This window comes from Ceratotherium simum, chromosome 28 (genome assembly GCF_057802395.1).
Source record: "Ceratotherium simum simum isolate JZ-2026a chromosome 28, ASM5780239v1, whole genome shotgun sequence".
NCBI lineage: Eukaryota > Metazoa > Chordata > Mammalia > Perissodactyla > Rhinocerotidae > Ceratotherium > Ceratotherium simum.
Window position 1 is genome coordinate 40,322,078 of NC_141927.1, and position 25,565 is coordinate 40,347,642.

Here is a 25,565-nt window from a genome sequence, read left to right on the forward strand (position 1 = left end):
GGGAAAAAAGCAAAAACTCGAATCCCAACAGTGTGATCACTGAGCTGCAGACGTGAGTGGAGCGGATGACCAGACGGCCAGAGCGCCGGCCTGAGCTAGAGGGCCCGGTCGCAGCCCCAGCTCCGCCTCTGACTCTGGCTTTGCACAAACCACTGCCCTTCCTTCCTTCACTTGGAGAGCAAGAACCTGTTTCACATCTCCTACGGTTGTCGTGAGGATCAAGAGACGTAATCAATCTCAGGCTTCTGACAGCTGGTCAGGGCTACACATATGTAAAACGTCAAATTCCTCACCCCAACCACTCTCACTCCAATTACCAGCACTCAGGCAAACCTAAGAACATCCCAGGCTCCTGGCTACGCTCTGAGGATGTAGTTTTCTTCCCTTTAAGCTGGCTTTGGCATTCTTTTAACCCGATGTCATCTTATTCAAAACATTAGTGGGCAAAGAGGGAGGATGATGAAGAAGTAATTGCGAGATTTACCCCAAGTCCCACACAGGCCCAAGGGTCCCTCACTCCGTCTGCCTCGATCCTTTCAGAAGATGAGCACAGCAGAGCCGAAAAAGCCCTGGCCGTCACAAATGCAGAAACCCAGTCTCCTCGTCTTCCTCAGCGCAGACACAAGGCGTCTTTAGCGACTCCAGGCCCTGCCCTGCAAGTGACTGACTTACACACGAGCTTCTCCAGTGCCGAACGCACACCCATATTCAGGTTGAATTAAACTTTCACCAACTCTCCACAGCCCTTCAGAGATTTCAGATCACACAGTACGGGTGCTTTCCAAATGGGGCCCATTTTCTGGTGAGAATCTGTCCCGGGAAATTTATTGCAAATCTAACAAGACCATTTTACTGTAGTACATCTATAGCCGATTTTCCTTGAACAGTGTTTATAATTCTAGAAGATTGATTGCTCTTTAAATCCTTCCACAGTTATTCAGACAAGCATTATGATCACTAATTTCAATAAAAAGTGCTTAGAGATTTTTCTTTTTATAATAAATTTTAGGCTTTGTATAGACAAAGAAATTTTAAAGTCATGACAATATCCTCCTAGATAGTTAAAATTAATGGCTGAAACACGGAAGTCTCGACTGTGCAAACCTGAATTGCATTTTGGAAACATACTGGATGACTCCCAAAGCGCTGGCCTTAGTTTCTCACCAGAGTTCTCGTCTGAAGCAGTAGATCTGGGGAAGATGAATTCTGTTTTAAATATGTCAAAGTTACGATGAGAGTGGGATACAGTAGATATACAAAAATGAGGACTTTCTGTGATTTGGGGGCAAATCACTTAATCTCTGTGAGCATTAGTTCCTTCAACTGTACAAAAGAAATAGCTGCACTGCTTCACAGGAGGTTGTGAAATAACCATATGAGAAAAAGCTTCTCAACTCTAAATCAAATTGTATATACTTCATTATTATGTATCAAACCAGCTTCTATCTACCACTACCACCTGGAGTAGCATGAGGAATCCCTGATGTTTCTAAAGTAGGTTCATCTTCTTTACAACCAGCTGCTTCTCCAGATGTTCCTATTTACGCTGATGACACCTCCATTATCCTAGGCATCCAAGCTTAGAAACTCCTAGAAACCTCACTCCCACCCACCCTGATCCAAGAATGATGAGTCCCTTTCAAAATATAAACCTGATCAGGTCAACCTCTTACTCAAAAATCACTGACAATTTCCAACTGTTCTTGACAAAAGCTTCAAAAGTCGACCCCAGGACGCGGTCCTGTATGGTCCTGCCCACCCCTCACTCCATCATCTCTCCTCTTTCCTGTCTGCACTCCAGCCACACAGCCTTCTTCAGTTCCTCCAAAGCCTGTCCCTCCGCTACACAGCCTTTCCCACACCATCCCTTCGCTGGAACCGTCTGTCATCACCTCCAGCTCCATGTCCTCTGCAAAGCCATCCTGCACGCCCTACAGTGCTCAGGCTCTGCTGTAATGGGGGTGCAGAGAGACACAGCCCATCCTGGGGCACTGAGTATCGTTTAAATACGTTACGTGACGTCTCTCTCTGCTTCCTCAACTATAAAGTTCATGAGAGTAGTGATTCCATTTTTACTCCAACATTGTAATCTCAACGCCTAGCACATAATGGGTACTTTTTAAATGAATGAGTAAATCAATCAATCTTGGGATCTTCTCATCATTATCTATATACATATATTTAAGACCCTGAAAGCATTTTCTCTGATGCAGGGTAAGATGAAAAGCAGAAATGTAAAAACCTGTCACCTATTTTCTCCATATTTCTTCCACCTAAATGTTTCCTTATACCTCGCCCCAATCTCTTTCCATATGACAGTTTGGCAAACATCTAAGAAATGGAAGAGTGCCACTCTTCCTATAATATTTATTATATAGTAAAAGAATAATAACCATAGTATCTATTTTAATTTCTATTTTAATCTTTCGTCCTACTTTTGAAAGATTTTTTTTCTAGGAAAGTACTGTAATTGAAGCACAAAGACAAGCACGCGTGTTTCATGCTCCTGCAGGAGGTATTGTGGTTGCTGCTCTTCACCTTAGGGGTGTGAGGAAGGGAGGGAGCTGTTTGCAGGGAGTCTGGTATTCAACATGCTGAGTGCAGCACAGGCCTGGGAAAGCACGGGTGCCTCACGGTAGATGTGAGGGAAGCATGCGGGGCTGAGCCGGGACACAAACCAAATTTCACAATTTTATACCTCTAAATATTTGAGCCTCATAGTTGTAGCTCTCATAAAACTTCTTCACATTCCTCGTACCAACGAGGCGATCAAATACAACAATTAAGGAGTGACCTAGGGGTCCTGCAGACCTCGGTTTGAAGCCTGGTTCAGTCTTTTATCAACTCTAAGGCCTCGGGCAGACTGAGTAACCATACCCAACCTCAGTTTCCTCACCTGTAAAATGGACAAATACAAACAGCCCCTAGTTCCTAATGTTGTCCTGAGGATTAATGAGGCCCTTAGCAGTGCACTCTGCCACAGAGTAACCCTCCACTCCTGTCAGTTATTTGAGTATCACCACGCCCGTGACGTAGGCAGGACAGGTAACTGTATCCCCACCGACAGCCTCGCAGAGTCAAGAGCACACACCACTCGCGTCATAGAGCCAGGACCTGAATGGAAGTCAAGCAACCACAGATCCCCCGTTAATTCTTAGCATAGCGAAATTCCTGGTGGAAGAAGGTACTTCATAATACAGTGTTACTGTTCTTTCAAGCTATAATCCAAGCAGCAAATTACGTTTGAGCTTTTAAAACCACCTGAAACGTAAGATAATTCACACCAGTTCTGAGTGTAAAATTCTGTGGTGTTGAAGAAGTAACTGTCCCCACGATCACGGGCAGAACCTCAGAAGCCAGAGAGGCACGGACGTTTAGTCTCAACCAAAAGGGGGAGACTCCACAGAACCCAGTCCAGATCACGCAGGCACCGGTCGGCAGCTGCAGCCCACAGGCCTGTTTCTCCTCCCAGACTGGAAGCTCCTTGGTCGTCACTGAATTCCCAGGGCCTGCGTCAGTCAGCCAAGTTTTACTGGATCGCAGCCATGCCCATTCGTTTGTGTACAGTGCAACAGAGACCACACGGTCCACAAAGCCTCAAGTGTTTTTACCTGGCCCTTCACAGAGAAAGTCTGCCGACCTCTGTTATAGAAGACATAAAACAGGGGAAAATAAACCCTGAAAATATCTTAAAATGAAAAATTTTATTCCTCGAGTTCTTTATTAGCCCTGTCAGCCCCACGAAGAAGGGGTGCTTTACCTTTTTTGTGAAGTACCAAGTGAGTCAAATCCCCCAAATGAAATGAACAGCAGGGCCTTCAAAGGGGGAGGGATTTTTCCCAGAAAAGCAAGTGTAAGATCCCGGTGCTCAGCTACACTCATCTCAGCGGCCCCAGCATCCTTGTCTCCCCCAGTCATGAACTCCCGCACATTCACAGGTACAGAAGACTCACTGGGATTTTCTCTTCTTCGCGGGGTGGTGCTGCTCCAGAGCCGCGCCCCACCTCCTCCTCTCCTGCCGCCTTCCCACAGATGCTCTCCGTCTCCCTGTTAGCCGGTGCTGGCAGATCACAGTGCTGTGACTTTGTTTTCAAGCTATTGGTGAATTCTTTGGACTGAGTTTTTCTGAAGAGAAACAAATGTGAAATTATCAAAAACGTTCTTTAACATGGACAGCTTTTCCAAAGCAGATGTTTACACTCAAATTATGTGAAAAATAGTAACAGAAACCATTTACAGCGTGCTTATAATACACCGAGTCCCCTGCTGGGTATTTTTGTGTGTGTGTGTGAGGAAGATCAGCCCTGAGCTAACATCCATGCCAATCCTCCTCTTTTTGCAGAGGAAAGCTGGCCCTGAGCTAACATCCGTGCCCATCTTCCTCCACTTTATGTGGGACGCCACCACGGCATGGCTGGACAAGCAGTGCATTGGTGCGCACCGGGGATCCAAACCCGGGCTGCCAGCAGTGGAGCGTACTCACTTAACTGCTACACCACAAGGCCAGCCCCCATCTGCTGGGTATTTTAAAGACATTACCTTAATCCCCATAACAACCCTATGAGGAAGACCCTGTTATCCTTGCTGTGTTGTAAGAGGCTCAAAATAATTATATATAATTTATCAAGGCCACATAGCGGCACTGCCAGGATTTGAACTCCGGTCTGCCCAACTCCTGGTTCAGAGGCTAAACTGCTAGAACACACTGCCTTCCTATGATCAGCAGCAAATAATTCCTTTATCTCTGTGTGGCCATTTACAATTTTAAAGTTACAGGAGTTGGTGGGCAGCATCACTAGCCCCTGGGAACTGAATCGAGGTCCACATGTCTGTTTCTACTTTGCCAGCTCAGCTAGGCTGTCAGCACTCAAGGGGCAGCAGGCTTTGAGGAGGCCACTCTGGGCATCCAGCAGAGGGGCCATCACCCACCTCACTGCTACCCCGCAAGTTACCTTTCTGTATCTCCAGTTGATCGTGTCACTTCCTTATTCATAACCTCCTCACTGCTCACAGAATAAGGTCCAAACTCCTAAATGTGGCCTTCGAGGCTGTTTAGAGCATGGCCCATGTCTCCTACCACTTGCCCACATACACCCCAAACACTCAGAAGAACGCATTACCCACAGAACCATACATATTCAAGTCTAGGGGTCTTGATTATGCCCTCTGCCTGCAATTTCCTTCCTGATCTTCCATAGCTAGAAAACTCTACTTATCTTTCAAGGTTCAATTCAGATTTCACCTCTTCTGTGGATCAGAACGATAGGCTCAGTTAACACTCTGTTCATAACTTAACTATAGCACATATCACAGCCTGTATCAGCTGCAGTTAGTCATGTATCTGCCTGTCTCTCCTCCTACACTGGAAGCTCCTTGTTCATCGTTGAATTCCCAGGGCCTGGCACAGTGTAAGCACCTACAGGGCCGGCTTATGCCGCCGCCCAGATCTCAGCAATCTCCTCTGAAGGCCTGAGCCTGAACAGCGGCTGCATTTCTCAGTTATAGTCCTGATGCTCAGCTGTGGCGGTCTGCACTGCTCTAGCGTGATTCTAGTGAAGCCAATGACCACGAGGGAACTGCATCCAGATCAAAACTGGAATGACAAGTGGGGAAGTGAAACAGTTGACCTGATAGCAGTGTGGGAATGAGGGGAATCGCCAGAAGTCCAGAGAAAGTTTCCAGAGAGATCTAAAGTTATTTTGTGACCCTCAGACCCCAACCCCTCTCTCCCAGATGCCGTGAGCAGGAGCATCTTTGCATTGCTTTACAAGGTCTGGCCAGCCTCTCGCTGGTTTGCAGATCTCCTACCTGAGCTCTTCTGCTTCCTGCTGCGCTTTCAGCCGGGCCCTCTCAGCAATCATTTCATTACAGAGCACGTCGTAGGGTTTATCTAGATGGTGTTCGCCCATCACCCAGACCCAGACTTCCTTATCAGCTCCCAGTTTCCAATGAACGGATTTGCCATTCTCTGCAAGCAAAACAAAATTCGGATTGAAAAAAATCTTTAGTCATGGGTTATTATGTTTCCCATCATTAAGCTATTTAGGAACTTTGGGGAAAAAAAATTAGATGAGGCAGAGCACTTCCAACCTGCTCAGGAACAAGCAGCATGCCCAGGGACAATGGAAGCAGTGGCAGTGGGTGGTGGCAGCTGCAGTAGTGCTTGTTTTAAAATATGATGAATATGGCTTTTGCCTGCGCCCATTTTATAAATGAACAAGTCAAGACGGGAGGAGAGCAGGCATTGTTTGCATTATCCCTTAGGGTAACGGAGCTGGCATCAGACACCAGAACCTCTTAAGTCTAAGAATCTCCTTGTAACTCACAATTACACAGCTGCTCCAGGGTGTGGTGCTTCCCCTATCTTTATAGGCTTCATTGCTGGGTAAAACCATGCATTTTAGAGTTAGACTGGTTTGAATTCAAATCCTAACCCTGCCACTTACTAGCTGGGTGACTTGGGCAAATTATTGGATCTCTCTAAGCCTCAATTTCCTCAACTGCAAAATGGGAATACTGACATCTGCTGCGTAGGACTGCTGGGGGAGCAGGCTGCCGAGGTGGCCAGGTCCTTTCCCAGTGCCTGCCATGTCACAGGAGTCCCTGAGAGGCTCCCTGCTATCATCACTCTCCTACTGTTTACTGATGTGGCTGCTCAGAGCTTCACACCAGCCTGTGACTGTCAGTGCGATACCTGGTGAGGCTACTCAAATAACTGTTGTTTACAACTGGTTGCCAGGGTTGTATTACATCCTAGTTCTGTACTCATGAGATGCGACCACACAGGTCATGCCCCCTGACACCTGGAGAAGGTGGCACATACACAGGAGAGGCCAAGAGGTGCAGACCCTAAATCTAAAGGCCCCAGAGCAGACCTACCCAGGGCCATTATGGTCCCCAGTTGGCTCCAGTCAAGCTCCCTGGGCCCTGAGGACCCAAACTAGCCAGTGGTGTCGAGTATGTGAAACAGGCCACCTAACTGGAACACAGCTCGGCCGTGCTTACAGGTTAGAAATCCACACTGGGATCGTGTCTTGTCGTCTCACATTAAATAGAGGAAGGTTTCCATTAAAGCGTCTTCTGGGGCCGGCCCCGTGGCTTAGCGGTTAAGTGCGCGCGCTCCGCTGCTGGTGGCCCGGGTTCGGATCCCGGGCGAGCATCGACGCACCGCTTCTCCGGCCATGCTGAGGCCGTGTCCCATATACAGCAACTAGAAGGATGTGCAGCTATGACATACAACTATCTACTGGGGCTTTGGGGGGAAAATAAATAAATAAATAAAATTATTAAAAAAAAAAAGCGTCTTCTGTCCAATGTATTGTTGACCTACGTCCTACTGTTGCCTCAGGAAACATTAAAAAAGCAAGCTCCTCAAAGCCAGACTTGTTATTTTGGCACCTTCCACTCTTCTCAGTGCAATGGAGACTTCCTGCAGTATAATAAGGTTCTACACAGAGATCCCGGGCTGGGGGAGAAGACAGAATCATCGTCTTCACTATAAAAGAAGTCAGATGTATCACCCGGAAGGAAGCCGACCTCACACTGTTTCACAAGTGGAGAAGCAGTGAAAGGGGCGCCAGGCATGAGGGAAGATCAAGCCCAGCGCGCCCCAGTGGGGATGGCCTGGCACCTCCGGCTCCATGTGCGGAAACGCCAATGGTTCAGTAACTCTAGAAAGTTGTCATACCCCATCCAGCTCCGTCTATTACACTCTCTCGGGGCAACTAACAATACCTTTTACCACATCCATCTCTCAACCTTCACCTGTGTGACTCTCTACTAATATTTTTGACAGCAGAGGGAGACGCCTGAAAGGAGAGTGGCAGAGAGCCGGGGAGGCACAGAGGAAGAGCCCAGAGGTTCCAGCTCTCTGTTCAGTGCAGCACGCCAGACGCTTCCCCAAACGCCATCTCCAGAGACCCGCAGGCTGCAGGCTGGCAGCGGTAACTCAGGGGAGAGGGCGCTGCTCTCGGGTGGAGGCGGCGAAATCCCAGAACTGCCTGTGAACAGAGGAGGGTGCTTAGAAACTAAAAGTAGAGAAGAGAGCCAAAGGAGAGGAGCAGAGTCTAGAAATTTCAAAAGGACGGGGTGGTGAGAGTATGGTGAAGAAAAAGAAATAGTGGCTTTGGGCAAGAAGAAAGAGAATTATGATGGAAAATGTTAGATTTAGCCAGATGCCAAAAAACGGACTCTTGAGAGAACGGCACTGCCAATGATCTCGGTTCTGACTGCTTCTCACCTTCAGGAGCTCTTTTTTTTTTTTTTTTTTGCTGAGGAACATTTGCCCCGAGCTAACATCTGAGGCCAATCTTCCTCTTTTTTTTTTTGCTGAGGAAGATTAGCCCTGAGCTAACATCTGTGCCAATCTTCCTCTATTTTGCATGTGGGATGCCACCACAGCATGGCTGATGAGTGGTGTCAGTCCGCACCCAGGAACTGAACCTAGGCCGCCAAAGTGGAACACACAACTTAACCACTAGCCCATGGGGCCAGCCCCTTCAGGAGCTCTTAAATGGGGCCTGAAGGCAAAGAGACTGGAGGGGCTTCAAGTGGTTGCATACAACTAACTCCCTAATACCTTAGGCCGGGGGCCGGGGGGTGTGCGTAAGTCATTCTAGTAAAATGAGCATTAGCTCTGATACCCTCAGCTTCACACCAAGATTAGGGAAGACTATCAAGGCCTCTGTTTAGTTCATTCCACAAAAACTTATTGAGTTTCTAACTCTGAGCACGGTGCAGAGCCCGAAGCTGCAGGGGACACAGGCATAAAACGGATGGGGCCATTCTCCTGCAAGTCACCTAGAGCCCGTGAGAGAAAGAGCAAGGCATTAGGTCCCTCAGGTAATGAATTTTATTGCATATCTACTATGTGCCAGGTACTGAGGGAGACCTGTGTAAACACTCATGAACCAGACAGACCATCTCTGCCCTCGGGGAACTTACATTCCAGCTGGAGGAGGCAGACACTGAGCAATTAATTATCAAAGTACTACCACTTGGGGGGGTGTTAAAGCGTGCTATGGGAAGGCTCAACAACTTACATTCCAGCTGGAGGAGGCAGACACTGAGCAATTAATTATCAAAGTACTACCACTTGGGGGGGTGTTAAAGCGTGCTATGGGAAGGCTCAACAAGAGGCACTAACCAGTTTGGAGGGCCAGGGGGACATATATTATAACCACAATAGATTGTAAGTCCAGTGAGGATTCAGAGGATGGAAAGACTGCTTTGGAAGGACAGAGAAGAGGAGCAGTCCCCTGCACTGAGTTCTAGAGGACGGGTATGGAATTAGAGTGTGGGTGGGCTCGGTGCCGGACACATAGATCAGCACGACCCACGACCAGAGGAGGGGATCCCGGGGGGTGCGGGAGTCAGGGTCTCAGTCACGGCCGTGGGCGGAGGACGCAGGGGGCCACATGGACAGTCCCAGCCCCCTGGCTAAAGGCAAATGCAGGCCCTGCATGTACTGCATACAGCCCGAGAGCGGCATTAAAATCCCAGTTTTCTACCAACTCTTCATGTGACCATGTACACGCCACTTTCTCTCTCTGAGCCTGAGTTCCTCTGATAAAATAGAGGTAGTGAGTCTGACCTCACAGGCCTGTCACGTGATAAGTGCTCAAAAAGTATCAGTTCTGTGTTCTTGATCGAGCGACCCACCAAGAGCCCGTGAGCGCGTCTGTGCAGGCGGTGCGGGATCAGAGACGTGCTCAGGAGGCGCTGTGCCGTGCCAGCAAACAGGGCGGGTCCGGGTCGTATGAGGTGGGTGTTCAGTGAGCGTCCAGGGAGAGAACTGGGGAAGACGAGGGCGAAAAGACCAGGAGTGACATAACCAGGACCCGAATGAGGGAAAGGCCAGGTTACACAGGACACTCGGGTTCAGGCCCCGAGTCAAGGAAGGACTCAAAGATGATGCCAACATTCTGACACTGACTGACAGAGAGGAGAGTGGGGGACAAGCGGAAACAGTGACATCAAGAGAATAAATTTGCTTGAAGAGTAAGATATTGAGCTATTTTGGAAATGTAGAATCAATTATTTTTAATTTTACTAGAAATCCACATGGAAACGTTTAGTAGATGTCTGAAACACGGAATTGGAGTTCAGAAGTGAGGTTGAGATTGACGATGTGAATTCGGGATTACGTCATAGATGTCATCGTTGAAGCCTCTGCACAGATGAATTCACAAAGACGACGAAGCCTAGAAGAGAACTTTGGAAAAGCCTGGGCTTCATCAAGGATGCAGAAGAAAAGGGAAGGAAAAAAGTGATTCGAAAGGGAAAAAAAAAGAGAGAATTCTGATTCCTAGTAACTAAATAATGAAGGAGACTGGGGAGGATGCACTGCCACGAAGCCACGAGAGGAAAAGGGGCACGATGGTGCTCCATGCTGCTGAGATGGGGGGTGGGGGGAGGGGATGATGGGGACGGAAAAAGATCGGCAGCATCTCTGACCTCGGAGAGAGTAATTTTAGGGTGACAGGCAGGCGACAGCCTACAAAATCAGAACAGAAAGGATGGTAAGAACTGGTGGAGGCTGTCAAGGAGGGCTCTGAGAAGTTTCTCAGTGACGAGGGAGACGAGGAGCCAGCCACTGGTTCAGCAGACCCTGACGGGGCAGCCGCTGGGTCCCAGGCCCCGCAGACAGGCCTGCGAGAGGGAAGAGCAGCCCAGGAGCAGAACCGGTCGAGAAGTGTCTTGAAACAAGGGAAACATGGACAGGTCTTACACTTGTGTTGTTGGAAGGGAAGAGAGTAAGGCTGCCAAGGACTAGGCCAGGGGAACGGTGGATAGCGCGATGTGCAGAGAATCAGTAAAGAAGAAAGTGCTGCCAAGGACAGGAGAGAAGCTCCAGCCCGACATGCACAGAACCCTACTTCCACCCCTAATGTACATCCTGAAGATAAAGGTATAAACCTGAGGGATCCTAAGGGGGCAGGCACCACACCTGGTAATTTAATGCAATGCATGCATTCTGGATTTTCTGTCTACTTCACCTGGAAATTATATGCTCTCTTTAATCAGAGGACTGTGAGAGAGGGACCTTTTTATAGCACTTCCATTTGATTATAACTTTCTTCTCCAGTCCTTGAATGATGGTTATGTACTACAGTGCTCTTCATGTTTGCTATCTTCGGGATTCTTAAGAACTTCTAAAACCACCTTTTCTAGAACAGTGGGTCAGTCCTGCTCGGTCCACACCACACAGAACCACCGGCAGAGACTCATATTCACACCTCACTCCCCTTATGCAACCTTCACTTGGCAGTGTTGTAAAATATCTCATAAAAACGGGTGACACACGTCCTTGGCAAGGAAACGGCCAGGCTCATTCCAGTCTTATATCAGAGCAAGACGCTCTCATATCGTCACTGTGTCTGATTTCTCCCCTGCAGCAGGCAGGCCCAGCAGGGAGCAGGAGGGGGCCACTGGAGGAGTCAGTGTGGATCATTTCCTCAGGGCCAGGTCAGTGCAACCCCAGGCTCTCCTGGGGCTCAGCCTGCCTCCAAGTCAGCACCTGATCTCCCGCCGACTGCATCCAACCCAGAAGGACAATCACAGAGACAGGCGAGGGCGAGAGACGAATCATATACTCCACCCACAAAGAGAAGACCACAGACCCAGTGAGCAGCCAGAAGAGCGTCAAAACCAGGCCTCCTAACAAAGTTACATGGTAAATACAGTAGGGGAATCATCAGGGCTGACGGACACAGGGCACCTACCAATACAGGTTGTTAAAACATGGAAATATTTCCCTAAACTCCCAACATCCCAAGTATCTTCCCCTACCCTGGCCTCTGCTCTAGGATACCCTCCTCCCGGCTCCGGAAACTTAAAGATGGAGCCTGGCCAGCGGGGCCTCCAGGGCTGGAGTGCTACGCCCATGTCCCTTTTTTTTTTTGCTGAAGATTTACCCTGAGCTAACATGTGTTGCCAATCTTCCTCTTTTTTTGCTTGGGGAAGACTAGCCCTGAGCTAACATCTGTGCCAATCTTCTTCTATTTTGTATGTGGGTCACTGCCACAGTGTCACTTGATGAGTGGTGTAGGTCCGTGCCTGGGATCTAAACCTGTGAACCCGGGCAGCCAAAGCAGAGCATCCCAAACTCAACCACTATGCCACGGGGGCCAGCCCCTGGCCATGTCCCTTCTGACTGATGCCCGTGCCATGTCTGCCGTTAAATATTTAGTGTATCACCCAAGGCTATTACTAACCCTATTTGATGACGATGAGGAAATTGAGGCTCGGAGAGGGTAACTTGCCTAAGATCACAGAGCTAGTGAAACTGGAACCAGAATTCAAAACCAGTCTGCGTGGCTGCAGAGCCTGCATCTAGGGCAGCCTCATGATGCATTGTCCAAACTGAAACTTTCAAGAGTGCAAAGGGAACTCACCCAGAGGGATGTCGGGACAACGAACACAGAGCAGGGCTCTGCTGGGCGAGCTGGGTGTGGGGTTGCCATCGTGTTCCTTCCTGGCTACAGAGCAGGACGTGCCAGGAGAAGCAGGATTCAGCCCCATGTGCATTTTAATAAAGACCAAGGCTCAGTCCTCTCGGGACTTCCTGAAATTACTTTGTTGCTTTTTCCATTGTTTGCTCGATTTGTTAACCTGGGTAATAATCCTATAGTTACTAACACTGACGGCCGTCTTGTAAAACTTCAGTAAATCTTCACGCTTAGAGACGAAAGGACAGAAAGGACATTGCAGAACTCGTGCAGCAGGCGCTAAGGTCTGGGGAAGCACGTGGGGGTCTAGATAAGTGAGAACTAGAGTCAGGAGAGCGGACCCACTGAATCCGTGGGCTCAAGAAGGCGAAAGGGAAGAGGAGCTCAGCTGTTACTCACATATGGGTACTCGCCACGAAGAAACCAAGCCCAGTTAATTACCAAGCTCTGAGTTAGGGACACAGATGCTAAGGCAGGAGATGGGACCAGGACCAGTGGTTTGGAATAGACCGAGTTCAAATCCTGACTCCACCAGTGACCCATACAAATTATTTTCTCTAAGTTTGTTTCCTTATTTGTAAGAATAAGGGGACAACGTTTACCTCACTGGATTCTTGTGAGGATTAAATGAAATAACATCAATACAATGCTTATTATGGTTGGCACATACTAATAGACCAGTACCTTGGTGAGGGGAAGCTCCATGAAACGGAGCAGACGAAGTAAAATCTGCAGGGATGAGGTCAGGGAGTAGCGAGAGTGGCTCCCAGGTTTTCTGGCTTTGGTGACAGGGAGGGAGCAGTGCCACCGACCAGGATAGAGAATGAGGGGCAGGATCAGGCCTGGGGTGGTGGGGAGAATTGGGGGATGCTGATGAACTCGGTTTGCAGGGCTTATGGGTCTTCTGAGCAGAGATGCTCATTAGGTAAGTGACACTGAGACTGACTCTCATGTGAGAGATCTGGCTCGGCAATATGGGTTTGAGAGTCACTGGCACACAGGTGCTGTTTAACCCTAAAAGGCAGAAGGGGTGCTCCAGGGAGATGACACAGAGACCTTAACCTCAGCCTAGGATCTATGAACCTGGGAGTCAGTGAACATTGTGAAACTACACACAAAATGTCGTCTGTGTGCATTTTCCTAGGTCCAAGCTTTCAGTGCATTTTCAAAGGAGTCCACGAGCCCCTCAACCCCATCTCAAGGTCCCAAACCACGAATGCAGAGTGAGGCATGCCCCGGGGGACACGGATATTCAGGGCTCAGGCAGACGTGAAAAAGAAACAATCAAGGAGAGAGCAAGAGACCCATGACCCCAAGAAAAAGAGAGACTCTGGGAGGCAACTCAACAGAGTGAGACCCAGCTGAGAAACTCACTGAGACGAGAACTGAATCCAGCAACGGAGGCACCACAGTGGGCCGAGGGTGAAGAGAGGGGAGCAGGAGACACCGCGGCACAAACCAACTGCTTTACCATCATTTCATGAAAGGGAAGGCTTTGCATAAAGGAACCTGCCCACTTGGTTAACAATGAGAATCCCGCAAATGAAGTTTTGCGAGTCTAAGTCTGTTTCAAGGGCACCCGTGGAGCCCCTCCCGCACCTCCCAGAGCAACCAGATCCCAACTTGGTGCATGAGGTTTCCATCGGCTTGAGAGAAACCCAGTGAAACAAGAGCTGGGCAACCCTCTACTAGTGAAGGCCTGCTCTGTTTGTGTTACCGGAAAAAATCATACAGAATAAAGGCTCCACGGCAGCGCCTGGAAGGAAGCATACGTTTTAGATGTATGCAAGGCAGCTGCAGACAACAGCAACTGTTAGCACGCTCCACGTAAGCCCGACAGGTAGCGTATTTGTCCACCGCTCCAGCTGTGGGAGAGTCGGGCTCAGGGTCTAGTCCAGCTCCATCACTTCCTAGCTGTTGCCCTGGGCAAGTCAGTTAACGTCCCTCAGCCTCACTTTCCTCATCTGCAAAATGGGAACAGCAATCCAGCTTCAGGCTTGGCTGTGATTACTTAATGAGATAACATACTTAAGCCCTGAACTCAGGGTCTGATACACCATCAGCTCAATAAACGCTGGCTGGTGCTACTTTTTTGTCTACAGCAGCGCTGTCCAAATGTGAGTGCCATCTGTTTTATACATGTTCTAGTAGCCCCATAAAACATCAAAAGAAGCAGATGAAATTAATTTTAATATATTTTATTTTACCCAAGTTATCCAAATTATCATGTTAATATATAATGCATACAAAATTATTAACGTGGTATTTTACATGATTTTCTTTCTACTGAGTCCTTGAAATCGGGTAATTTACACTTCTAGCACACCTCAGTGCAGGCCAGCCTCAGTTCACGCGCTTGGCAGCCACGTGGAGCTGGTGGCTGCCACGCGGACAACGCAGTGCCAGAGCTCTAGTTACAGGTACCCCAGCAGGCAGAGGACGTCCCAAATTCCCTGACTCTCTGAGAATCACATTTTCCCGCTACATTTTGACATGATTATCTGATCTATTACTGAGTTAAATCCATACTTCTGATTGTTTTTCAGCCCCTCCTACTTTAGCCTTAAGATTACTAAAAGGTGGACAGGTTCCTGGGATACACGAGATACAAACATTTTAGTGATGCTCTGAAAACTCACCACAGTGGACTGTAGAGAGAAAAAGGTGACCAGACGACAACAAAAGAACTGCTAAGTGATGAGCTGGAATGGTGTAAAGGAATGGGGGATGAGCACAGACATATTTAATGAGCCACGAAAAGGACAATCTCCAAAGCCGCAGCCTGGCTAAGAACTGCTAAGAAAAAGCGGCCCTTGAGTAAGCCTGGTACAAGCTGGGTATGGGTAGGGGTGGGGGTCGGGGTGGTGGGGACAGGGGCGGCAGGAGTTGGAGAGGCAGGGCACAGACCTGAAAGGAGGCAGAAACACACAGTGAGGTCTCAACAAACAATAGCCAGGAGCTTAGTAGGTCTGCAGTCCAGACACACCTCTGGGGAGCACCAGCCATGATGACGCTGCTTTGTACTCTCTGTGGCTTTATCATCAAAGACAGAACTAGGTGAAAGACAGATTAGCGCTGTCTTTTTAGGGGAAATAGGTAAAGAATTTCAAACCTTTTCCTTTTCTGTAGTTAGAAGAGGAACTACGTTAGTGCAAAATATGTTTTTCCAAGTGTTAAATCTAAGAGAGTAATAAAGTTCTGACATGAAATACTGATAGAACTTTCACTGTGTATATTTACATACTTTTTTCATGATCATTTAATTAATAAAGTAATATAGGTTTTCTGAGAACTAGATTCAAAACTCTGCAAAGGAAGAATTTAAGCAAAGAAACAGAAATTACTGTCTTAAGTCATGACAAGGAGACCAATTCAGCAAACAAGAAGCAAAAAGTCTTACAAAGAGTCTGGGCCATTGACTCTAGGGGCAAGAACCCCTCAGCTCTCACCAGTTCCCAAAGTCACCCACCACATCAGTATGTTATGTCACAATGAACATGGGGCCCAAAGAGGACCGTTATATCTGATAAACTCTGACTAAAGAACGCAAGGAGATGCATTAACCAGTTCAGAAAGATAAAAGGGTCCTGTGTCAGTTTGGACATGTTATTTGTTGAAGGAAAAATTCTATATGGGATAGTGTAGAATACTGTGAAATCCAATGGATCTGGGCACCTACTGGTGGTGTGACCTTGCATATATTACTTAACTTCTCTGATTCTAAGTTTCTTCATCTGTAAAATAGGACAATTAATACCAATTTGATGGAAGTTTTACGAAGATGAGATGATGTATATAAAAGTGCTTTGCATAGAGTCTGACAAAACTGGTATTTAATAAATAGCTGCTATTGATGATAATAATAACAATAATAATAATAATAAAGGAGATATTCATATTTATTGACATCATTATAAAGGCTTAATTGGAAAAAGGTTTTAATAAAAGGCAGCATAAGGTAAAGATCACTAAACTGACTCCCCCTTTTTTTTTCTTTTAGAGGAAGACTGGCTCTGAGCTAACATCCATTGTCAATCCTTCTCTTTTTGCTGAGGAAGATTAGCCCTAAGCTAACATTCATGCCCATCTTCCTCTATTCTGTATATGCGATGCCGCCACAGCACCGCTTGATGAGCAGTGCGTAGGTCCACGCCCAGGATCCAAACCTGTGAATGCTGAGCCACGAAGCAGAGAGGGCGAACTTAACCCACTACGCCACTGGGAAGGCCCTCTGTCTTCCCTTTTGAGACTGTGTATACACCAGCCTGCAAGTGAGATTCATTTTCTTAATCTTTAAAACCCTGAATGGTTTTATCAAATTTTGTTTTTCCTGGCTTAATGAAAAACAAGGAGAAATTGGTCTTGAATGCCTCTGTAAGTGACCTTGAAAACTGTTTTTTTTTTTTTTTTTAAACAACTCAGGTATTCATCTATGACAGAACCTGGGTGGGGGGGGAAGACAGGGGTGGTTAATGTGTGCTTCTCCATGTGTGTGCATATGCTTTAAATCTTGATGTACAAAGAATTCCTCTCCCATGGTCTCAAAAGCCCCTCTCAAGCTACTCCTTGGGATTAGGAATCCAAAGGATTCCTTGGATCAGGAAGAAGTACATCTGAAAAATTAACTCACACTAAAAAATTAGTATTATGACCTTTTCCTTACAGCAGTATTTGCATCTTAAGAGGGAGTTTCCCTAAAAAAGGTAACTCAAAGAAAAATCTCTTAAAGTCTAAGGAAATACAAACACAATTGTTATCAAGATGCTGATACAAGGACTTTAAATGCTTGTAGCACAATACTAGGCACCTGAGACGATAAGGGGGTAGACAGGTGACTTCTCACTTCAGCTTAAGGTCAGTCTGGTTTCAAGTACGAGATCTGCTCACGGCTACACAACTCCATGGTAATGGCTGTGCGTGTAGACTGCAAGTTGATAAACTGCACTATTAGAATCTCAACAACGTTTAAGGTCCAGCTACCACACTGGAACTCACACCTGGCTTGATTCTGGCTAGTGTGAAATGTTACAAGCCAGCAGCCATTCCACTAACACCTTCACAGCAGAGACACAGCTAAGTTTACCTTTCTTTGGTCTGGATTTCACTGGCAAGGACTCCTTTTTTTCCATTGCTGCTTCTCTTTCTTTCCATCGGCGGATCTGTTCCTCCCGCATCTTGAAGAACAGGATCTGTTTCTGTTCTTCGCTGAGCTCTGCCAGCAGATCAGGATCTATGTACATCTCCGACAGTATCTGTTTCAGCATCTTTGCAGGGCTGGCGCCTTTTACACCTGTGGCAAAAGTTCTCAAAAATAGCTTCCAGCTGTGCCTCCACCTGGGCGGGCGCTGGGACGAACCCACAGACCTTCCTGGAGACTCTCAGCAATCCAGAATGACAGGGACAGCAATTCAGCAAACTGGCTCTTGGTTCCTGGCACCAAACATCCAGTTCAAAATGTCGTTCATGAACCTGCAAAGAGCAACAGCCAAAGAGCAGGCAGTATTACATGTGTAGACGCTGGGCAAGGACAGGTTTATGAAAAAAGCTTGGAGGAAATACAGTATCGCCTTTCATTTCAGGAAAAGAGAAGAAAAGCTGAGGCATGCTTTGTTAAGAGTTTGTGTAACCTCCACCCCATAATTTCCAAAGATACTTTATCAAAAAGCAAAACAAACCCTAACTTTTTACAGGTCAATCTCAGGGAAACAAAAAAATTAACAGAGGTTTGGTCTTCTCCCAACTAAACAAACATATTATTACCTCAGGGTCTAACAAACCAAGTGTATGGCTGAGAAAAGAATTAAAGAAAAAAAAAGCCACAGGAAGAAATGAAAAGGCTCCCTCCAAACAACTTATTTCAAAAGAAAATACCATTTTTGAGATTTCAGAATTACCCCAAACCAAACCAAACCAGAGCGATGCTCAGGGAAAAAAAAAAAAGAAATAAAAATTAGACCACAATGCAATTTTCCCATTTCCCCTTAAAAGTAGCACTAAATAAACACAATTATGTACTTTCATCTTCACAAAAGGACAACGCAATTTCCAAACGACCTACCAGAACCATGAAAACACTGCAGGTGCAAGAGAGAACATTCATATACATTCTGGAAGGTCACCAGGTTTTAGGTGCACCTCTTCCAGATAACCTAATTTAATGAAATCTAAATTTACAAACCAGACTGCGGCCGGCCCGGTGGCGCAAGTGGTTAAGTGCGTGCACTCCACTGCGGCGGCCCGGGGTTCACCGGTTCGGATCCCGGGCATGCACCGATGCACTGCTTGTCAAGCCATGCTGTGGTGGCGTCCCATATAAAGTGGAGGAAGATGGGCACGGATGTTAGCCCAGGGCCAGTCTTCCTCGGCAAAAAAAAAAAAAGAGGAGGATTGGCAGATGTTAGCTTAGGGCTGATCTTCCTCACAAAAAAATAAAATAAATTTACAGACCAGATAAACTGGAGGAATGAAGAGGTGACTAGGTTCCTCACAAAGGATCCTTGCTTTATGAAAGAGTTTACTAGAGGGCTCCTTGAAAAAGAAACAACCGACTCATGCATGCACAAGTGGTTTCACAGTGGTTCTGCTGGAAGAGTGGCGTGGCAATTCTACTGAGGTTTCTACTTTATACATTTCTATTGGTTGATTTTTTTAAAAAACAGAAAACCCTCATACTTTTGTAATAAGAAGGAAATTATGTCTACATTTCCATTCTGGAAAAAAAAGACTTTTAATTTGCTTTAATAAATAGGATACACGAAAGCTTACCCAAAAGCGACTTTTCAGAATCACCTTTGTTCTAAGAAATTGATTAATAATTTGGTGCTTACAATGCCTCAATAATCTCACCATCTAACCATGCCCTTTCAGCTATCTTGCTTCTCCACACTAAGTTCAAATGCTCTTAACCTTCAGACCCGTCAGCGATACCACGGTCCTCCTCGTTCTTTCACCTTCTCACTCACACAGCCAGGTTACGACACTCCCCACTCCCGCTTAGAGTCTCCTTCAGCTCCCCCTCTTCCTCTTCCTCGCCAAGCTGTTTCTTGACTCACACCAGTCTTTTGAGACAAGCATGCTCAACAGCGGGGGCAGGCCACAGTGGTCAGATTCACTAAGTGTTCATTGTGTAGCAGGGACCTTTACTGAGGCTACTATTATTCTTGTTGACTGCATCCTATAATCTGCAGCATTCAACTACTGGAACGCAAATGGAACCCAACATTAAGAGAAAATTAAAAAAGAATTAAAAGCAGTGTCTGACTCTAACTCAGTCAGGCATACCCATCCCAGGCTCCCTTGAGAGCTTTGTATTTTGCTTTGAGGTGACTCTCAAAGGCTATAACAGCCACAGAACTGATGTCCTGTAACGCTTTCTTGACTTTTGGGTTCTAATAGCATCTCCAGCAGTGAGGCCAACTACATCCACACCAAAGAGAGGTTTCAAGAGGCTGAGCTCTTATCTGCCGATGACAGGAACCACAGGAAAAACCGAGTTCCTTGGCACACTTGACTCCAAAGCTCTGAGATGAAGTGGTAAGAAACCCAAGTGAATAGCTCCTTGACATTCCAGTAAATGTCCTTATGTGGGCACATTCCTTGACTCCAGCGGTTCACTTTCAGAGAAATAAACGGTAGAAAAGCAGCAGCCCACTGAAGCTTGAGGCTTCCACTCTCACCCCATTTTGAATGGAGTGAATCCTAGCAACAGTGACCCTGTGGGTAGAGCCTAAAAACCAAAACCCTGCCAGTGCCAAAGCTCATTCCTCCCCTCACCCCACCCAGAGTACTCTCAATACAAGAGTGACGTGACTGTGCTGCCACTACCCTAGCACTTGACGTGCAGTCACTCATTTAACCTTCACAATAATCCTTCAAGTTCAGTCCCCATCACCCCATTTTACAGATGAAGATGACGGCAAGTGGCAGAGCTGGGCAGTCTGGCTCTAAGTTGGCTCTAGTGTACTCCACCAGGACAGTGGAGTTTCTTTGTGAGCCCAGAATCAGAACACCATCAGGATGAGGTACCATATGTGATTTTTCGGAATGAAAACCAGCAAATTCTTGCAGCGACAGACATGCTGAACCGACGGAGAGCCTCCCAGGGGTAGAAGCCTCATCCCGGGGATTGCAGATAAGCTTAGGGGAGGCCAAAATTGAAAAGGCCCCACCTCAGGAAGGACAGCAGGGAACTGACTGTCCTGCTGGCCCAGGTGTGGATGCTGTCTGCCCACTGGATTCACCGGGCACTCATCTCCCCAGCTGCCCCTCACACGCGACCCCCCGGGACAGCACCCACGGCCCAGCCTCTCACAACGGGAAGAGCGCCACAGCCCCTGTGAGGAGATGCTCAAGCTCCTCCCCGGCTTTAATTCTGTTTTGTTTTGCCCTTTGTGGCAAACACGGATTTTCAGCGTCAAAGTTAACTAGAGGATCTTAAAAGACACTGGCTTTCCTGTGTCCTCAGAGATTACTTGGGGACCCAGCTGACAACTGTCTTGTGGTCAGGATGCGGAATAATACGCATGCCACTCTAAGGCTGCTGATTCCCACTGGTGTGAATGAACTCTTTCCTCCGTATGCTTTCAGACAGAAACCCAAACACAGCCCAGGGCACTCCCAGGACAGCCAGCAGGGACCCCAGCCTGGGCTCCTAGTTCTGTCTCTCATGAGCCGTGTAACTTCACGCTCACTTCTCTGGACTCAGTTTCCTCATCTGTGAAGGAGGCCTGAACTGTGAATCTTTGTAATTTGAGGACTATACCATAAAATCCAACCAGAAGTTACAAAGACAAGTGGAGCCAGCATCAAGGAAATGGAAATAAGGAAATTAACTATGCAGGATTTTTCCCACTTTCACTCCAGGCAGGACAATCATTGCTGATTCAAACTCAATGACTTGGCCCTGTGTAACATATTGAGTGCAGCAAACTTCCAGTTTTTCAAGATCCAGTAAAAAAAGAGAAGCTCGGCTAACTTGGTTTTCTTCTTGTACAGCACTTTTCTTAAAAGAGAGAAATGACAAGCAACAAGCCTACATCTGCTGGTTATTCCAAAAATAAATCTCTAAAGGATCATAGGATCAGTTGTTTTCCAAGATACCTATAGATTTGGCCTGACTCTCACAATTTCCACTGCCCTGTTCTATAAAAGAATAATTGTGTTTTTAATGACTCTGAGACCTAAAAAAAAAAGCCTGAAATACAGCCTAAATCATTAAAATACTGTAATACGGACAGTATAACTTTAATGTTAAGAATATAGTTTGAATTCTAATTCTTTTAAAACAGCCCAGCTCCGTTTTCAGACTTTCAGTTACCTTATTCGACTTTACCTTATTAATCTCTCTGCAAAGGGGCTATTTTTGAGGATAAAAAGGAATTACTAGAGGTGACACCACACTTGGTAAGTTTTGTAAATGTACACCACTCCTCAAAAATTGGAAATTACTGTACCTACGGATTTATCCAGAAAATTCTACTCATGCCAACTCTGCCCACATATGCTTTCCACTTACTTTAAAAAAATAATTGTATCCAAGTCGTTATTGCCAGTAAACAGGCAATCAAATAAGTCTTTTAGGAGGTGAGGAGACTCTAAGTTTAGAAAGAGAGAGGCGCCACGCTGGCTTCTTCCCTCGGACCCTCGGGGAGGGAAGGACAAGCCCGAGAAAACCTGCAAGCGGGACTCGTCCCTGCGCCTCCGCGCCCACCGCCTTCGGCGCCCCCGGGCTGAGGCCCGAGCCCGGCGCGCCCTGACTCCAGCGGCGCCCGCCCGCCGCAGGCCCTCCCCCGGCGCGCCCGCACCGGCGCGGGGACTCGCCTGCATGGTCGCGGCGAGGAGCTCCACGGCCCTCCGCGGGACGGCGGGCCGCGCTCCTCCCGGCGCCGGAGCTCCGGCCCAGACCCTCCCGCGGCCGCCCCCTCCGGGACGCGGCGCGCCTCCAGGGCCCCGCGCCCGCCCCTGCCGCCCCCTCCCCACGAGCAGAGCCCCGGCCCTCGGCGCCGCCGCTCCCCCGCGGCGGCTCCGGACACCCGACACCCGACGCCGGCCGCCCGCCCAGCCCCACACCTGAGCCCGCGGCGCGGAGGGGCCGTGGGGGGCGCGTGCCGGCCGCGCCCGGGCTTCCCGCCCCGCGCCTCTCCCCCCAGAACACCCCCACACACGCGGGCTCCCCCGCCTCCGCCGTCCGGCCTCCCGTCCCCGCCCGGCACCTACCTGTGCGCGGCGCCGGCCCGCCTAGCAGGGCGCCCGAGCCCCGCACGTCCGGCTGGGCCGCCGGGAGCGGTCGGGGAGGGGAAGGCAGAGGCGCCCGCGAGCGGCCCAGGCCGGCTGGACAAACACTCGGCCGGGCTGTGGGCAAACGCGTCCCCAGCCCCGGCCCGCCCGCGCCGCCCCACCGCGCCCACGTGCCGGGGACTGACTGGGTCGCGGCCCCGCCCGCGCCGGAGGCGCTCCCGGGCCCGTCGCCCGCCAGGCCGCAGACGCGGTGCTCCGGACGGCAAGGCCACCGGCCCCAGTTGCATCTGTGACGGCCTGTCGCGCCATCTCGGGTCCTGCGTCACTTATCAACAGCGGCGGCCGGCCCCTTCCCGCTCCGAAGCTGGGGTTTCGAGCAAGGTGGAGCCTGCGGCGGCGGGCAGGTCTCAGTTACACCGAGTCCCGCAGGTCAAGTCGGCTCAGCTCTCAGGTTGTGCTCCTGCGTCTCTGGAGCTTACTTGTTTTTCTTTTGTTGACATTAAGTAGATTATCAAACTCGCGGGCACTTGTCAGTACAGGTGTGGCTTTGTAGGACAGGATCAAGGAGGAGAAAGGCTGGAATGATGGAGACTGAAAACAAGAGACAGGGAGAGAAAAATGAAAGAAGTCTGGAAAAAGGCAAGAAGGTAAAGGAATCTTGTGAATTGTAGCAGGAACAGGTCGAGGGGTGCATGAAGGGAGGAGCTGACTGAAGACAGGAAAAGGAAATCCTGGAGGGAAGTCCAGCAGTAGCGGAGTAGACAGGTTGCAGGGCGTTTTCCATTGAGGGGGAACATTCAGAATGTGTAGAGAAAAACGGCCTGCTTTAGTGAACCACAGACTGGTGTTGGGGAGAGGAGTAATAAACAGTGAGCGTTCATTGTCCTTCTCTACAGCCTCCCTGATAAATTCAGGAGCTGACTTGCTCTGTTGGGAAATGAAACTTTCTCATTCCTAGCCTCTCCAGACTGCAGAAGAAACTCAAAGTTAGAGCCTTGGAGCAGAGATCAGTCCCTGAGAGACCTAACTATTTGGGAACCACCCTAGAGATCCTGTCAGGGGAGGATTTCTGGCTTAGCTTTGGTTCCCACTGCTTTTTAAATAAATGGCATGTGGGGTGCTTTTGGCTGGAGTGTCGTTCACCCCTGGTTAGCTGCTGTGGCCAGCTCAAAATGAATCCTAAAACTTGATGGATTGAACAGTTGAAGAACTATAAAGGGTCCTTCATCAGCCAGTAAAAATTCCACAGGACACTGGTAACAGCCACTTACCTTCCTCCACACTCAACCTATCTCTATGTCCTAACAAGTCCTTCTTTATAACAGCGATCCCACTTTGCTACTAAGCTCTCTATCCTTCAGTTTCCCCCTCTGGATAATAGCAGTGCCTACCTGATTAAGTTGTTGTGGGGGTTAAGTGAGATAATACATGTAGAGTGCTTAGAACAGCTCCTGCATGTGGTAAGTGTTCAAACACATTACCTCATAATATTTCACAAAACATACTGTAATTTCAAGTTACCACCTCACACCCAGGGTATGGATTTTGCCTCCTGTGGTACCTGGACTCCCAAGTTAGCCTCAATGATCCCCATCTCCTACTATGTCACTTCTGAGATTAGGTTATAAAGGATCTTGTAGCTTGTCTTAGGTGTGTATCTCCCTCTCTTGGATCATTCCCTCTGAGGGAAGCCAACGGCTCTGTCATGAGCAACCCTATGGAGGAGGCCCCGAGGACAGAACTGAGCACTCCTGCCAACAGCCACAGAATGAACTTGGAAGTGGACCCTCCAGCCCCACTCAGGGCTGCAGCGTTGGTCTACAGCATCATTGCAAATTCATGAGGCCACCTGGCTGAGCCACTCTCAAATTCCTGACCCACAACTGGAAAAGAGTAAATTTGTGTTATATTAAGCCACTGTTTGGGGAAATTTGTTACACAGTCGTAGATAACTGATATACCTCCGCACTGGTCTTGTTTCTAAGCCAGTTTTAGCTAGCTTTCATGTACAGGAAATTTCCTGTATTGGATAGCTTATTTAAACATGGATCCGGGGTCTCACCCCCAGAGCAAAGCAGTAGAATATCTTCCTTTTGAACAAGCACTCCAAATGATTGGATCCAAGAGGGGTTATAGATTGTGCTTTCAGCAACTCTGCTCCAGGCTCTCCAGGTCAGACGTTTCTGAATGCAGTTGTCAAATTCATTTTTTTAAACATTAACTCTGATCCTTCATTTACTTGCTAAAAGATCTTTGATGCTCACCCCTCCTTTTTGTCCAAGGTAAGACTAAACCTCTTGCCAACTTTCAAGGACCAGGACAATCTAACACTAATCTCCCTCAGCTTTATCATCTTCCTAATATAATCCTCTGTTCAGATAATCTGGCATTTTCCAGGCCCTAAACCTACACAGGCTCTGCGGCTCCACACTGGCCTCTGTCTAAAATGTCTTGACCCACAACTTGGCTTATGAAAATCCCACCTAGTCTTCAAGCATCAGTCTTTAGGAACCTTTTCCTGCCTATCCTCCCCCCAGCTGGAAACAGTCCTGGCCTCTTCCATGTTCATAGCACTTGTATCACAGGTTAGCACTTAACACATCCAAGAACCATCTAATGAACACCCGCTAGGTGCCAGGCTGTGTGGTGACAGAGGGGGGCGGGTGACAAAGAGCAGACAGCCAGGGCCCCTGCTGCCGTCTTCTATGCAGCACTGCCTTGTATAGTAGCTGTGTGTATATTTTCTGCCTCTTTGCGATTGTAAACGTCTTGACAGCAAGACTAGTCATGTGCGGAGCACGTTAGCTGAATGGATGTTAACAGCCCAAATGAAAACAGCCTGTACCCAAGTAGTGCAATCATTCCCTCAGCTTGGGGCCC

General features: G+C 48.1%; 1 protein-coding gene across 1 annotated transcript in view; it reads right to left on the reverse strand.

Moving 5' to 3' along the window:
- The window catches only part of SH2D4A (SH2 domain containing 4A), a 69,301-nt gene extending 46,469 nt beyond the window's left edge, over positions 1 to 22,832 (reverse strand). The window contains exons 1-4 of the mRNA XM_087418633.1: positions 22,665 to 22,832; positions 17,533 to 17,918; positions 5,809 to 5,968; positions 3,954 to 4,125 (exon numbers count right to left, since the gene is read on the reverse strand). Of these exons, the coding sequence (XP_087274759.1) occupies positions 3,954 to 4,125; positions 5,809 to 5,968; positions 17,533 to 17,713 (513 nt within the window). The 5' untranslated portion in view covers positions 17,714 to 17,918; positions 22,665 to 22,832. The remainder of the gene's footprint in view (positions 1 to 3,953; positions 4,126 to 5,808; positions 5,969 to 17,532; positions 17,919 to 22,664) is intronic.
- Between the last annotated feature and the right edge of the window lie 2,733 nt (positions 22,833 to 25,565).